General features: G+C 38.9%; 1 protein-coding gene across 1 annotated transcript in view; it reads left to right on the top strand.

Moving 5' to 3' along the window:
- The window catches only part of ADGRA1 (adhesion G protein-coupled receptor A1), a 474014-nt gene that overhangs the window by 215570 nt on the left and 240837 nt on the right, over positions 1–17607 (top strand). The window contains exon 6 of the mRNA XM_038411116.2: positions 867–1030. Within this exon, the coding sequence (XP_038267044.1) occupies positions 867–1030 (164 nt within the window). The remainder of the gene's footprint in view (positions 1–866; positions 1031–17607) is intronic.

Here is a 17607-nt window from a genome sequence, read left to right as displayed (position 1 = left end):
TTTCTAATTACTTAAAATGTACTGCCTTTTGCAATAATTTTCCTTTGTTTTTTATGGAAATGGAAAAAAAGAGGAAAAACAAATTAATACCAAATAATTTTCATTTGAAAATTTCCAATAATTCATGACTGAATGTATTAAATACAAATATTAGAGGGTTTTTTAAATGGGTAAATATTGTTTGTATGGTGTTAGAGACAGAGGCTATATCTACACTGCAATAAAAACCCTATAGCACAAGACTTGGGCTGCAGGGTTAAACATTGCAGTGTACTCATTCAGGCTCGGGCTGGAGCCTGAGCGCTGAGACCTGTCCCCATTTCCCCCTTTTCCCCAACAGGGCTTCAGAGCTTAGGATCCAGTCTGAGTCCAAACATCTACACTGAAATTTTTAGCCTCGAAGCCCTAGTCCAGTGAGCCTGAATCAGCTGCCCCAGGCAAGCCATAGCCTAGCCATGCCATGAGTCTTTCATTGCAAGGTAGACATACTCTAAGGGGAATTTTTAATATACAAAGTAATAGCTTAGGATCATTTTGCTCAGTAGGATCATACAGGTTTTAGCTTTGAGTGCAAACACTGATGCAAAATTAACGTGTGTAGTGGCCAAATAGTGTCACTGTAATTACATGCATATGGACTATGGTGGGCCAAATTCTCATTGAAGTCAAAGGATGTTGCATTGTACCCAAGAGCAGAATTGGGCATAGTATTTTGGAATCCATATGAGTGAGGAGAATGTATATTATTTGTCATGTGATGCCTGTCTTTATGTTTAGATGCATCAGTCTAATTTTGTGCTGTATACATTAATTTATTTTGCAAAAGTGCATTTTGGTCCTTCAGTGTTATTTTTTTATCTTCCTAGACACTTCAACACTGATTCGCTCATTTGTGACTGTAATCTAAAATGGGTTTTGCAGTGGGCTAGAAATGCTTCAGTTCGAATAGCAGAAGAAACAGTGTGTGCTTACCCGAGTACTTTACGAGGATTGGCATTTCATAACCTGAAGGAAAACCAGCTGATATGTGGTGAGTTACACACTAATTTAACATTATAAATTGAAGTAGATTTCCCAGGAAAAGGTGTAAACTGATGAACGAATGTCAAACAGAATGTGCTGATGTATAGCCTTCTCATGAGTGAAAGAAAACCAAGGTACGGTGAACAGAAAATAGCACTAACATTGAAAGAGAATGAAGAGTCCGGTGGCACCTTAAAGACTAACAGATTTATTTGGGCATAAGCTTTCGTGGGTAAAAGCCCACTTCTTCCGATGCATGGAATGAAAATTATAGATACAGGCATAAATATATATATTGGCACATGAAGAGAAGGGAGTTACCTTACAAGTGGAGAACCAATGTTGAAGGCCAATTCAGTCAGGGTGGATGTGGTCCACTCCCAATAATTGATGGGGCAGTGTCAATACCAAGAGAGGGAAAATTGCTTTTGTAGTGAGCCAGTCACTCCCAGTCCCTATTCAAGCCCAAATTGATGGTTCTCCACTTGTAAGGTAACTCCCTTCTCTTCATGTGCCAGTATGTATTTATGCCTGTATCTGTAATTTTCACTCCATGCATCTGAAGTGGATTTTTACCCATGAAAGCTTATACCCAAATAAATCTGTTAGTCTTCAAGGTTCCACTGGACTCCTCATTGTTTTTGTGGATACAGACTAACACGGCTACCCCTCTGATAATTGAAAGAGAATACAACTTGGAAAAAATACAGCTGTCTTGTTTCATATAAAATGGAATTTGTAAATCACAGAAACATAACTGTCATGCCCCATATATAAAATAATATTTAATTATGGTGTAAAATAAACATCAATCCATAATGGTAGTTCTACATTAATCAGTGTATTCCTGCAGGGATTAAAACAATATTTTTTTAGGTTGTACTCTTAACAGCATGGCATAAATGTGAAACCACATTGCTACATCTCTCATGTTTATGAACCTGCACAGTATTCTTTACCACTGTGCACTGGAGAAGAATAGAATTTTTATATTGAGAAGAGTTCCAGTTAGGCAAAATTCATTATTTGAAAATGTATAAAGGAAATAGCTCTTTGAAAAAGCTTTCCCACTATAACCAAAGTGATGGGGAAAGGAGGAGGTGAGAGAGAAGAATATGAATGAATGAATGAATGAATGAATGAATGAATGAACGATGTATCAAGCTGAGCCTCTTATAGTAACAAAGAGACTAAAACAGATGACTCAAAGCGACAATGTTATACATTAGTAAGTGCAAAAAAGTATATCAGAAGCTCTCAGATACCACAGTGATGATCTCAATAGAAAATCCCAACAGACAGAAATATCACTTCACAGACCCTTCAATATTAATATGATCTTTATGAGGAGTTTCTTGAATTACAATAGTTTGCTGGGATGCATGCTAAATATATTCTAAAAACATGATACAAAGACCAGTGTACTAGTTGCATTCTATGTGTACATCTATTCTGTAGCTGAGAGCTGATAGAAACCTGTCAAGGCCCCCTGGATGTGCACTCGGGTGTCTAGTGTGAGCCACTGGTGCTACCTCCGTCTACCTTGTTATTTTGAACATGCTAGCGCAAGCAGAGCTAGCATGTGTCTGTCTACTTGCACAGGGAAGCAAGCTCCCAGCTGCAGTGTAGACATACCCTTATACTAAAAACTATAAAAGCAAAGAATAGGCCATGCTAATACCATCATGAAAGGAGGGAGGTAGGGCCCAGCAGTGATCCTACTACAAATTCTGGTTTTAAAAACAATTTTCAGGTATTAGAAGTTGGGAGAGATACCAAGAGGTGCAAGCGCCTTTCTCAGTAGCGAAAGGTATGATTGTGAGTAGGGCTGTTAATTAATTGCAGTTAACTCACGCAGTTAACTTTAAAAAATTAGTCACGATTAATCACAGTATTTTTCAATTCACCTCACACAAAGACTGTAGTGTGATCTCTTTATTGTGTAAGTGCAACTTACAAATGTAGATTTTTTTTGTTACATAACTGCACTCAAAAATAAAGCAAAGTAAAACTTCAGAGCCTACAAGTCCACTCAGACCTACTTCTTGTTCAGCCAATCGCTAAGACAAACTAAAGCTAAGTTTGTTTACATTTAGAGGAGATAATGCTGCCCTCTTCTTATTTATAATGTCAACTGAAAGTGAGAAAAGGCATTTGCATGGCACTTTTGTAGCCAGCATTGCAAGGTATTTACATGCCAGAGATGCTAAACATTCCTATTCTCCTTCATGCTTCGGCCACCATTCAAGAGGATATGCTTCCATGCTGATAATGCTCATTAAAAAAAAATGCATTAATTAAATTTGTGACTGAACTTCTTGGGGAGAATTGTATGTCCCCTGCTCTGTTTTATCTGCATTCTTCCATATATTTCATGTTGTGGCAGTCTTGGATGATAACCAGCACATGTTCATTTTAAGAACACTTTCACTGCAGATTTATCAAAATACAAAGAAGGTACCAATGTGAGATTTCTAACGATAGCTACAGCACTCGATCCAAGGTTTAAGAATCTGAAGTGCCTTCCAAAATCTGAGTGGGATGAGGTGTGGCGCATGCTTTCAGAAGTCTTAAAAGAGCAACACTCTGATGCGGAAACTACAGAACCCGAACCACCAAAAAAGAAAATCAACCTTCTGCTGGTGGCATCTGACTCAGATAATGAAAATGAACATGCATCGGTCTGCACTGCTTTGGATTATTATCAGGCACAACCCGTCATCAGCATGGATATACGTCCCCTGGAATGGTGGTTGAAGCATGAAGCATACGAATCTTTAGCGCATCTGGCATATAAATATCTTGCAACGCCAGCTACAACAATGCCATGAAAACGCCTGTTCTCACTTTCAGGTGACATTGTAAACAAAAAGTGGGCAGCATTATCTCCTGCAAATGTAAACAAATTTGTTTATCTTAGCGATTGGCTAAACAAGAAATAGGACTGAGTGCACTTGCAGGCTGTAAACTTTTACATTGTTTTATTTTTGAATGCAGTTTTTTGGTACATAATTCTACATTTGTAAGTTCAACTTTCATGATAAAGAGATTGTACTACAGTACTTGTATTAGGTAAATTGAAAAATACTATTTATTTTGTTTTTTATAGTCCAAATACTTGTAATCAAAAATAAATATAAAGTGAGTAATTGTACACTTTGTATTCTGTATTTTAATTGAAATCAATATATTTGAAAATGTAGAAAACATCCAAAAATATTTAAATAAATGGTATTCTATTATTGTTTAACAGTGCGATAAATCACGATTTTTTTAATCACACAATTAATCGTGATTAATTTTTTTAATCTCTTGACGGCCCTACTTGTGAGATGATCCTTAGGGCTAAATTTATGAGGATAGAGTCTTAAATAATGGGTAGGTAGAGAGTGAAGATACCCATCAGGATAAAACTCAAGGAGGAACTACCTCATAACTCCACAGCCTACATTATTAAGTCACTTCAAAATCTGCAATACCATTCATGGTCAGTCTGCCACTTTATAGCAATCCAGTATAGAAAATGCAGTGCAGGTGGAAAAAAAGGGCTCCTGGCTATTGAAAGTTCTGGAGAAGCCAGAGAAGTCTCAAAGAAGGCTTTGAACTGGTATTTTTAGGCTCTTAACTAATGTGAACTTCCCAGAGAGTCCAGTGAATGTTATAAAGGAAGTGAAACAATGATTTCTCAGAAAGTCATACTCGGATAACACTCCTTATAACACCACTGATATACTTGTAGTATTAATAAAATGCTGTTTATTATGTCCATAGAACACTTGTTTACCATGTCTGCCCATAACTCGATGCTGTTTTTAATATCCTCTGAGAGCTTCACAATGATTAGAATAATTCTTGAGTGGTTCACAATCTTTATAATGTCTTCCAGGTACTTCATGGTTCTATGCAGCTCATTGTGCTCAAAACACTGAGAAATTTAATTTTCAATCATTTAATTTGTACTTGGGTTTAATAAAAAGCCTCTGAAGCACTTTGTAGAGTGATTTTTTTATTTTTTATTTTTTTACTTTTGAAGTGAGGGAAAATACTATCTTTTGTGGTTCTTCCTGAGAAGAGCCTTCCAAGGGATCAGGTGGAAAACTCTATCTAGTTGTGTAGTCTGTCCACTGAAAACAATTAGAAATCTGCTTTGTTGGAGGGAGGGTAGAGAGGAGAAATGTCAGAAAGTAGAAAATAGCAGCAGGTTGCAACTAAACTGGCAAAACTGCCACCAGAATAGAAGATCATGCAGCAGCTGTCACAAATAGTAGAGAAAAGAGTCTCCCAACTAAGGCTATGTCAGTACTGCAAACAATGATTTGATTGCAGCACATGTAGACACACCCAAGCAAGCTTTGATCAAACTAGCTTGCTAAAAATACAGTGAAGCCGCAACACCATGGGGCAGATTCCCAAGTGGAAGACCTCCTGGGACAGTCTGCTAGCCTGTGCCACCACCCATACTGCCATGGTTTCACTGCTATTTTTAGTGAGCTAGCACAGTCAAAACCAGCTCAGTTATACCTACATGTGGTATAACCACACCTTTTGATTGCAGTGTAGACATATGGTTAGATGGCAGTGGTCTTGGATTTCAGAGACCTGGGTACATATCTTGACTGTGCCATAAAATTCTTGTCTGGAAGCACAAACTCTCTGTCAGATACTCAGTTTATGTAAATTGGTGTAATTCCATTAAAATCAATAGAGCTGCCTTGCCCTGTCTGTTTCCCCATTTCTAAAACGAAGAAAAAAGTACCCTGTGTGAGGTAGGTAGAGACTTTTTGTAGTGTCTAACAGTATGAAAATAATTTTCAAAATTTTGCAGCTGCACAGTCATTGAATTCATAGGGCCCTGACTATAACTAATGCATGCAACACACACACATCCCTTGTCATCAGAATAAATTCCAGGGTTAAAAGTGATTTTTAAAGAATCTTCGAGGTGTGGATCAAAACTTGGATGATGATAAAAATAGTGTTACAGACCAAACAACTACAGTGGCTTTATAACATTTTAGGAACAGTATTGCTCTGAAAAGTGGCTGAAAATGGCATGATGAGATTCCATGTTACTCTCTCTCTCTGACTCTAGATAAAACTTGCTCAGGTTATAGGCAAAAAGGTGACTTTTCTGAATACCAGCCTTGCAAACTCAGCCTGAGGTCTGAAAATCAAACTGGTTCCCCCCCCTCGTTTTCACACATCATCACTAGCAATAGCGACTCTGCGTGCTAAATTGTGCCTTTGGTTACACCTGTATAAGCCCTTTGGCCTTGTCTACACTCGAAACAGTACAGTGGCACCGCGGCAGCTGCACCACTGTAGCACTTCAATTTTGCATTTCAGGGTTCTCCTGTCAGCATAGTTAGTCCACTTCCTTGAGAGGTGGTCACAAGGCTGGCGGAAGAATTTTTCTGTCAAGCTAGCTCTGACTACACTGGAGGGTTACGTCAACTTAACTACATCACTCATGAGTGTAGATTTTTCACACTGAGTGAAGTCACTGGGTTAACCTAACTTTTGAGGTGCTGACGTTTGTCTTAAATGGAATTACACAAGTGAAAGTGATTGGTGCTGCAATTAAGGCTTAGTTAATTATTTTGAGTGACCCAGTTTAAGTTAGCTGTGTTGGCTCTACCAAGCTAACAGTACAAAATAATAAGAGTTTATTCGTTTTGAAATCCTGCAGATTAGAACCTGGCTGGGAATTTTCCATTGAACCTTTTTTTTCGTCCAAAAATGTTGATTTATCAAAGCCAAAATTGTTCCCAGGAATGGGTCAGTTTTGATCATTCAAAAAATTGCAAAATGTTTCAGAATTCTCAGAATGTCCCATTTTGAATTTTTGAAAGTTTCTTTTTTCAAATCATAATGACTCATTTAGAAATTTTAATTGTTAAAAAAGGATCAAAATCAAAACTTCATGTTTCAAAATTATTGATACAAGACATTTTGATCTGATCCAAAAAAAATTATGGTTTATTGGTGTGCAAACGATTTTGAGATTTTGACTTTGTCCCAATTCAGGAAAGGAAAAATTTTCAAAATCTTGAAAACTCCTCATAGCACAGGAAACCACCTCTGCTGCAAATACACATTGGGAGCAGATATTGATTAGGTATCATTTTTACACAGTCATTTTTTTAGGGTAGAGCAATATAGTATTTTATGAACCAAATTCAAATCTGTTGTCACCAGATGAAACTCCATTGACTTCAGGGCTTGAGTAATTTGGCCCTGTATTTTCATAGATTGATTTTTTTTGCCAGAAGTTGGGAATGGGCAACAGGATGGATCATTTGATGATTACCTGCTCTGTTCATTCCCTCTGAAGCACCTGGAATTGGCCAATGTCAGAAGACAGGATACTGGACTAGACATGGACCTTTGGTCTGACCCGGGATGGCCATTCTTATGATTAATTAAAATAAGGGAGTGATAGCAATGGCCGAAGCTGCCTGGAGAAATAGTTAGCCATTGGGCAAGTTTTTCTCACAGACAGTAGATTTGCACTTCGTCTCTGCTTCAAATTCTCCCTTTCCAAATTCTAGTCCTCTCTTGCATAAAGAAACCTGAATTTTGGGTGATTGTAAGTTTGGATGTTTTATGATATGCGCAACAACTGCTAGGAACTAAGTTATAATCATGGCACTGACTTTAGCTCACATCAAAGTTGATTTGAGCCTGGGTCTCCCTGAGGTACCAGCCCATTGATTCACTATTCATTTAGCCTTAATGGTTTTGATTTCTTATAGGAGTAGAGCAGAATTCTGTATTGGATTCACATACTTAATAAAAATATACTATTATTTCTGCTATTTTTTAAAAAAAATCCTAGCTTGTATTTGGGGTTACCTCACTAATGAGTAATTAATTAGCATTATTTTTGCCTCTGTTTCAGCTGGCTGAACAATGAGGCTGAATGCTTTCATTTTTCTTGGAGATGCATTTATTTCATGATATAATCACCTCAATTTGTGTTTCACAGATTCCTAGTTAAGAGTAGAAAGTGACATGCTATTATGCAATATCATTTTTGCTAATGCTTTCCTTGTATGTGGAGGCACTAACTTAAATTTTCAGTCTACATTGTTCAAGTATATTTTTTTCTTTACCGGATGTGGAGACCAGGAATGTTTTAATTATTTTCTTGTTGCCTAGGCTATTGCAGACTTGAAGTAATTTAATGCTTTCCTAAGGTGATTCATGTTCTTTCCAAGTCCACCCTTCACAAAACAAAAGGAACTGTTGTTGAGATACATAAAAATACGTAATATTTATTAGAATAAAAATGTGCAATAAAGGGCACAAGTGACATCTTTTTATAATCTGGGGTGGCCTTATGACTTGGTGGTAATATTCTGCACTTCTCTGTGGAAAGCACTGGTTAGATTTTTGGCTCTGGTCTCCTGTTTGTTGGGGTAATAGGGCATCTCTTGAGGGAGCATTCAAGGCACCAATGTAGAAGGACAGGTTTCATAGTAGCAGCCGTGTTAGTCTGTTTTTTTTCTCACCAAATGCATCCGATGAAGTGAGCTGTAGCTCACAAAAGCTTATGCTCTAATAAATTTGTTAGTCTCTAAGGTGCCACAAGTACTCCTTTTCTTTTTATGTAGAAGGAGTATCTTACAATGCTCAACACAGACTTCACTGCCAGGAGGATTCTCCAGTTGTTCCTATTCAGTTATCTTCTACTAGTGTCAGGGCAGTAAGGGAGTGGTCTGACCTAGTGACCAGAACCAGGGGTAGAGTCAGGGGTTGGAAGTCCTGTCAAAGGTCAAAGCAAGAGTCTGAAGCCAAGCCAAGGGTCCGAGCCAGAGTTAAAAACTATGCCAAGGATTAAGCCAGAGTTGGAAACAGAGGCCATACCAAGGGTCAAGCCAGAATCAGTAACCGGAGTTAGGATGACGAAGCAGAAACTAGGAACAAAGTGTGATGATAGGAGCAAAGAGCAGGGACCAGGTCAGTAGGCAGGAACTTTGTCTCAGAGGTTTGGCCAGCAACTAGCCGCTCAGACAAGAGTGGGACAAGGCAGGAAGCATTATAGCCGATGGTGTCCATTCATGAGTCTGCTGCTAATTACCTGACAGTGCTGAGTCAGGGGTACAGCCTCTGGTAGAGGGGCATCAGCTGCAGTTCCCTCATCTGATCCTGCAGTGCAGTGGTGCAGAGGATAAGTCTCTCAGATGGCAACCTTGTCCACTGAGTTCAAGACCTATGGTGCCTGACAGCTAGAAGGTTGATGGCTATGAGAAGAGGCCCTGAAAATTGCTCTAAGAAATTTCATCTCTTCCTCTCTTAGATATAAAGATTATACATTAATATATTTAACATGTTTTGACTCATACTCATGGCAATGTCTTGGCTTCATTAAAAAAAATGATACTGTACTTGGACTGTTTCTATTTGATAGTTGGGTCTAATTAGAACTGTGTGAATAATCTATTTCTCTGCTTGCTAGCCAAGCAAAAAAATCAGAAAAAAAATCATTTTAGGTTGACTTCTCTTGGTGAAACAAAAAACAAAAATTTCATTTTGGGTCAAATATAATGTTTAATATGACCTGAAATGAATGGGGTTTTTTATTATTATTATTTCAGTTTGGGGCATTTTAACCACTTTTTTTTTTTGGTTAGAGTACTTACTGGGCACGTTGGAGACCTGGCTTCAAGTCACCACTCTGCCTAATTCAGAGACGTTATAGAGGAGTGCCCTTACCTTTGGGCTATAGGGAGATTCTTGAGTGGGGCTGCTGAAGCTGTTCCACTTCATATAAATAATATTAAATATATATTGGGTCAGAGAGAGATAATGACTTGGTGGTTAGGACACTCACCTGCAACATGGGAGAACCAAGTGCAAATCCCTGCTTCAGTGACTATTAATGTATTTTCCACGACATAGAACAGCTTTCTTTTTCCCTTTAATTATTATTAATAAGAATTCTACTCTTCCATAAAGATAGCCAAGCTGGTGTGTGAGGATATCTCTCAGCTATGTGTAATTAGAACCTAATTTTCATAGGTGCTGAGTGCCCACAACTCCCATTGACTTTAACTGGAATTCTGGGTGCTCGGTGCATCTGAAAATTGGACCCAATGTATTTCAACCAACTCCACTGGGATGTTATACATGGACAAAAATATGTTAAATGAAAAAGTGTGTATACTCAAGGTTTATAGTAGTTACAGTTCCGTGTCTGTGAATGGCAAGAACAGTGGTAAGTAGTGTTGGTAGCAGCATGTACAAACTGTACAAAAGAAATTCATAGTTTAGTAAGTCCATGCTGGATTTGAATAATAGTGCAACTGATGACATTAAATTTGCGTTGTGAATTTACTTATTGATTGGTTTGTAATTTACAGAGCTATCCCTTGCGTAGGGTGAATTGGGGAGACCACTCCCAGCCTCACTCTTTCGGGGGCCCTGCGGGCCAGTGCAATTAGCCAGCGCAGTTGGTCCCAGAAGACATAGGCACAGGAACTAAGGGTGCGGGGCGGGGAGGCAAGCAGTGCTGCAGCACCCCTGGGCTGCTGGCCCTGCTCACCCGGCGTCCCAGTTGCTGGCTTTGTGTGATATGGGTTCTGCCACCCATGTTTTGGTGCAGCAAATCCTCTGCCCCGGCTGGAGCCCTGAGCTGTCATGGCCCTATAGCCAACAATAGCCCTGTGGTAGGCGCTTGCAGCTGCTAGCAGCAGCAGGGGGCACAGCACCAGGTTGGATCCATCCCACTGGCCTGGCCACCAATGCAGAGTGGGGCCCCTAAGCCAGCGGGGCTGATTTGTCCCAGCCCTGCACCTCCCTAGGGATGGCCCTGGTAATTTACATATAGCTTTAATTGCTAGTAAATCACACTTTCTTTTTTGATGGAGCAAGTGCTTGGGATATATTACTCTTGGCAATTTGACAACCCTATCCTGCAGAACTTACTGAAGCAAATGGGTTTGGTTTGTGTAAGGTCTGTAGGATTTGGTCTGTTGTGGGCATTAAAGTAGAATATATTTTGAAATGTGTTAATACTAAAGACCACAAAAATTCTCTTATTAAGGCTCGGGATGAAAAGAGTGAAAGAATGTCCTATCCTAAGTGATGGAGAATCATTTTTAAACCACCAGCATTTGAATGATTTTCTAGTCTGTATAGTTTGCAAACTACGTTAATTTTAAGTGTTAAGTCATGAATGAAATTAGCAAGTAGTGACACAAAATGTTATCTGAAATGCTTTTTTTTCCAGGGGGGTGGGGGAAGTCTAATAAGATGCCTTTGAAGAAATTTTCATAAGGATACCTTATTCTTTGCTGTGTGTTTTAGGATCCAATTAATTAAAAGTTTCATATGACATTTCAATGAAATCTTTGTGCCATTTTCTTAGGGAAAACACACATTTGTTAGGGAATTATGTGAGACAGTTCACCAGCCTGTCTTTTGCAGTTGCCCTCACTTCACTGAATATCAAAAGTATTCATCCCCAAGAGGAGCACAGTCAGGTAAAGAAGTAAGCACTTTATGCTCTGATGCACTCTGCTTATTCACACTAAAATTGACTCTAAGCAAAAAAAAGGAGAAGAACATGTTCACGTTCTTCTTCCACTTTCAGTCGCACAGAATTCTTAATCATTTTAAGACTTGTTTTGTTAGATGTGAGAAGGACACCAAGTCTTTTCATCATTCCTTATCCACTATGACATTTTCCAGTCTATTTTCCACTCTTTTAATGTAAGCAACACACTAAGGCATATTTCTGTCAGGTCAGTACACAGCTTCCTAACTTCTCTTCATAAGAAGTGTGTACTGCAGTTATACAGATAATGCCACAGCAATGCAGAAAATGCAAGACATCTGTCAATTACAGCTCTGGAATCTTTATAAAGAAGAGAATTTCCTTTTAAGTATTATTTTGTCATGAAGTATTCACCTATTTAGAAATGTCTTTTCCTCCAGTGATGTATTTCTAATATGGCACTAGCTCTTTTCATAATTGTGGTTGATTAATGATTCTCATGTCCTAGATGTGTTGAGGTAACCGCGATCTTTTATTTGACATGCATGCATGTAATCTCACCTTCATCCCTGACACAGCCATCTGAAACAGCCTGGCTTTATAATTAGAAGCTCCTTGGAGGGCACGTACTTTTAAGATGACAAAAATAAAGAGTGATTGATGATGGGAAAGTTTACTTTTGAATAGAACCTTTTCGGCATTGAGCTTCAATCCTGAAATCAATAAGAATTGAGAGCATTCAGCACCTTGTCAAGTCAGCTACTTTATAGACTACTGTTAGATAGTATGTGCCAATCATTGGTTGGAAGTGGTGGTTTGAAATGTTTCTAATGAGTGCCACAAATTAGTTGCCCGTGTTGGCACTTGAACAATAAATAAACAACAGTTTTAGTTGCCTACATGTAGATTTAGGTGCCCCTTCTGGAAAATTATGCTTACCCTGTGTGACATACTGCAGTAGTAACATCTAGTACAAAATTAATGAGAACTTTGTCCCTGTTTGGGAAGTTAATAACTTTCTTATATAATAATGGCATTCAACACTCCCTGTTTCTGTACCAACCCCTGTTTGATACTTTTTGTAGTAAAATTCTCCAGGGTTAGCGCACAGATAAGTTTGTTCTTAGAATCATAGAATTGTAGCACTGGAAGGGCCATGAAAGGTCTTCTAGTCCAGTCCCCTGTACTCAAGACAGGACATTCTTCATACAAATTCTTCATTCAGGCTGCTCTTTCTACTCTACGATAAATCTGGTACAGTGTAAACATTGGTGGTTTTTAAAAATATTTGCTGAACTGAGACTCACAAGTACAAAGTATGGATGGGTTGATTATCCAAATTAAGGTTCCAATCATGCAATGTTTTGCACCCTCACAGAGCTCCACTGACTTTACAAAACTGCAGGAGCAAGGACTTGAGACCCAATCCTGTGGGGAATTCTTGAGAATAGCTCTAATTAAATGTAAATGGGAATATGCACATGAGTAACGTTTTTCAGGATCTGACCATTATTTAATACATGCTTCAGGTTTCAGAAGAGATGAACTGTGATACATTTACCAGTGATCAGTAAATATATATCCTGTGGTATTTTATTTGTGTTAAATTTTTATCAAATCAAGATTTTGTAGCTATAACAATATATACCTCTTAACAGATTTACGTATAAATCAACTATTGCAGTTGAAAGTTTTTGGATGCCTTTTGAAGTGGGAGGTTGTGGGTTCTAGTTTCTTGCCAGGGCTAAGTGGTTCATTTTATATGTCAAACTTTGCAATAGATAACTCAGTGAGGATATGAGGCCAATAGTGTTGAACTAGCTCTGGCTACAAACCCTAGGTTTCTCATCCAATCTCGGGCATTTTTAGCTGGAAAATAAAACAATTATGTGCTGTCTATGTGAAAGTACTGGGAAAATATTATTTTAAGTCATTTTGTACTAGTATAAAACAAAACTGCCAATCTTTGGTCCTAACATTTATTAAAATTAAAACCTACCAAAATCTAACATTAATAGAAACTTTAAAAAAACTATTTATTTATGAAGTTTTAACAGGTTTACAAATCCTTGTGTGTAAATATCAGAAACAGGACAATAATCATTAAAACAAGGAGACTTTGTTCAGAGAAATATAAAGTAGCAATCATCAGAACTCTCTATTTAACAGTGTGTTACCACATTACAAAGGGAGTGCCTTTACCCTACCCATGGCATGCTGTTTCTAGTGATTTTTTTTAATTGAAATCTCTGATTACACACATTTATCAGATCAGGCATTTCTATTAAATGTTAATCCTTTTAGAAATGTAAATGAAAACTGCTATTTAAATACTTTCTTGCAGTTGTGCTAATGTGTGAACACTAGAAAATGAAATGATCTTGAAAATGATACCCCCTCCCAAACTGGCTAGTCTATTTTTTGAAAAAGAAAGTAATTAATTGTTCAGTGTAAATATGATTGATTAAAAAAAACCCCATAATGTACCATCAAGGCTGTATGGTTAAACCATCAAATGTCAGGAAGTACCAAAGTTAGGTTGACCTTTCCTCCTGTGCATGTGGATTGCAATAGCCTTCACTTCAATGATCTCACATAATTCCTGAAATCCAGTATGTGTAATTCAAGATAGTTAATTTTTCTCAGCTTTACACATGTAGCATATTGGAATATATTGTTTCATTTTTGTATACTTTATTTTCATTGTCATATTTTTCAAGAATATCTTTATTAACTTAAATTCAAAGTCTGCAATTAAGTTACAACCTACAACACTCATTGAGCTCAATGAATTGTTCATGCATAACACATATTTTATTATTGTGGTATCTCATACTGTTCCTGAGAGAAATACACAGAGAAAGAATTAAATGTTGTGGGTTTTTTTTTAAGATTTCATCTTTCAGTATGTCTCATATTTGGAAGCATATCTCATTTGTATTTTTCATGTGTCCTAACTTCAAACTATCGTAATGGTTGTTTGTGTAGTTTTGTGTCTAATTTCCTACATTCCCTCCTCCTTCTCTTTCTAAAAGAAAGAAATAGATGGGATTGCAGGGAAGGAGAGGAGAAAATTAACACAAAGGAGAGAAAAGGAGTACTTGTGGCACCTTAGAGACTAACAAATTTATTAGAGCATAAGCTTTCGTGAGCTACAGCTCACTTCATCGGATGCATTTGGTGGAAAAAACAGAGGAGAGATTTATATACACACACAGAGAACATGAAACAATGGGTTTATCATACACACTGTAAGGAGAGTGATCACTTAAGATAAGCCATCACCAGCAGCAGGGGGGGGAAAGGAGGAAAACCTTTCATGGTGACAAGCAAGGTAGGCTAATTCCAGCAGTTAACAAGAATATCAGAGGAACAGTGGGGGGTGGGGGGGGAGAAATACCATGGGGAAATAGTTTTACTTTGTGTAATGACTCATCCATTCCCAGTCTCTATTCAAGCCTAAGTTAATTGTATCCAGTTTGCAAATTAATTCCAATTCAGCAGTCTCTCGTTGGAGTCTGTTTTTGAAGCTTTTTTGTTGAAGGATAGCCACTCTTAGGTCTGTGATCGAGTGAGCAGAGAGATTGAAGTGTTCTCCAATTGGTTTTTGAATGTTATAATTCTTGACGTCTGATTTGTGTCCATTCATTCTTTTACGTAGAGACTGTCCAGTTTGGCCAATGTACATGGCAGAGGGGCATTGCTGGCACATGATGGCATATATCATATTGGTAGATGTGCAGGTGAACGAGCCTCTGATAGTGTGGCTGATGTGATTAGGCCCTATGATGGTATCCCCTGAATAGATATGTGGACAGAGTTGGCAACGGGCTTTGTTGCAAGGATAGGTTCCTGGGTTAGTGGTTCTGTTGTGTGGTGTGTGGTTGCTGGTGAGTATTTGCTTCAGACTGGGGGGCTGTCTGTAAGCAAGGACTGGCCTGTCTCCCAAGATCTGTGAGAGTGATGGGTCGTCCTTCAGGATAGGTTGTAGATCCTTGATGAGGCGTTGGAGAGGTTTTAGTTGGGGGCTGAAGGTGATGGCTAGTGGCGTTCTGTTATTTTCTTTGTTGGGCCTGTCCTGTAGTAGGTGACTTCTGGGTACTCTTCTGGCTCTGTCAATCTGTTTCTTCACTTCAGAAGGTGGGTATTGTAGTTGTAGGAATGCATGATAGAGATCTTGTAGGTGTTTGTCTCTGTCTGAGGGGTTGGAGCAAATGCGGTTATATCGTAGAGCTTAGCTGTAGACAATGGATCGAGTGGTATGATCTGGATGAAAGCTAGAGGCATGTAGGTAGGAATAGCGGTCAGTAGGTTTCCGATATAGGGTAGTGTTTATGTGACCATCGCTTAGTAGCACTGTAGTGTCCAGGAAGTGGATCTCTTGTGTGGACTGGTCCAGGCTGAGGTTGATGGTGGAATGGAAATTGTTGAAATCATGGTGGAATTCCTCAAGAGCTTCTTTTCCATGGGTCCAGATGATGAAGATGTCATCAATGTAGCGCAAGTAGAGTAGGGGCATTAAGGAGAGAGCGTCAGTCTCCAAAGCTTCTAAGCACCAGTGCCTTGGCTGGATGCCTTCAGAACCCAATCCTTAACCAAGACAATGAGAACACAGCCACCCTTGAATGAGACCTGTTGAGTACCCAAGAAAATGTGTCCTTTAATCTTAATTTGGCAACCTGTGCATTTAAGACTAGAGTTCAGAATTTCACACATATTACACTGGTTTAAAATACATCAAACTCTTTTGCTAAATTTATACTATTTGGCCTGATAAGCAGCAGTTATTACTGTTCACTATCAGTAGCTTAAATTAGTTTATTGAGAGATATTGGAATAGAGTAGCCATCCCGATATCCTGTGTCCCAATTACGTAGAAGATGCTGTAATGCTATTTTACATTTATGTAGCACCTTTCATCTCAAAGTACTTTCTTTAATGTATCTATAAAAAATATAATTACACAGTTCCATGGAACTGCAGTAGCTGACATGGTAGCCATCCGTGCTCAAGGTACTGCAGAGCAGTGGGTAGAGGAGAAATTTCTCATCATGAGAAAGGGGTAAATTCTTAGTCTGACAGGACTGTCAAGCGTTACACATCTCACATGATATTAATGCATATGGCATCTCTGTAAGGCATTCATTCCAGCAGCCCAGCTGGATCTTCATGCAGCCAACTGGACTGCAGGAAAATGGGGTAGCTGCCTCTCTGCTTCCCCTCTTACTGATCCCTCTAATGGATCTCTGCATGGAAGGAGTCAGAAGAGATGGTGTCAATGGGCAGCTGACTAGTAGTGACATAAGGTAGCGGTGATCAATATTGCCTCCAGACTTCCCAACCAGACCCACAGTACCTAGCCAGATCACAGCCCAGTTTCTCTCCCAGACAGCACCCAGGACGAACTCCACTTTTGTCCTAGACAGACCAACAACATCCAGATCCCACCAGAGAGAACCCAGACATCCACAGCAACCTTGGCATCCTTCAGACACCCTTCAGCAGTCATTGACGCACGCATCCCAGACACCGACCAGTACCCCAGATATAGCTGCCAAGTTTTGTGCAGCTTCATATCCTAATTTCTGCCATTGCTTGATCATTGTTATTGACCATAAACTGAAATATCCACACACTGCCAAGAGAGAGCCTCAGCTTGTTTGCCTTAAAAATAAAATTGTGAGTCATCCTGATTCGTTTTGAGTTATTGGCTACATGAAAACTAAAGGACAGATTCTATGATGAGTCAGGGAAAAATTGCACTAGTCTCCCAGTTTAAATGTATCCTAAACCTGGTTGATCTGACCAGTGGAGTAGCCTTCCTCTATTGGGGAATCCTCTGATGGTGTAAAGATACGTTACCACCCCAGAACATCCTTGCAACTTGTTGATCCCCAGCTTCTTTAATGTGTGGCAGGAGGTTGGTCTGGCAATGTAAAAGCCAAGGATCGGGCGGCAACAAGAGTGGCATAAAGCCACCTTTGCTCTGTCCACCCTTCAGAGACCCCTGTTCCTGTTTGAGCTCCTTACAGGATTAGGGCCTTAATTTCAGATCACACTTGGGATTAAAATGGATAAAATTT

This window comes from Dermochelys coriacea, chromosome 7 (genome assembly GCF_009764565.3).
Source record: "Dermochelys coriacea isolate rDerCor1 chromosome 7, rDerCor1.pri.v4, whole genome shotgun sequence".
NCBI classification, from domain to species: Eukaryota; Metazoa; Chordata; order Testudines; family Dermochelyidae; genus Dermochelys; species Dermochelys coriacea.
This window is presented reverse-complemented; position numbering and strand designations above follow the sequence as displayed.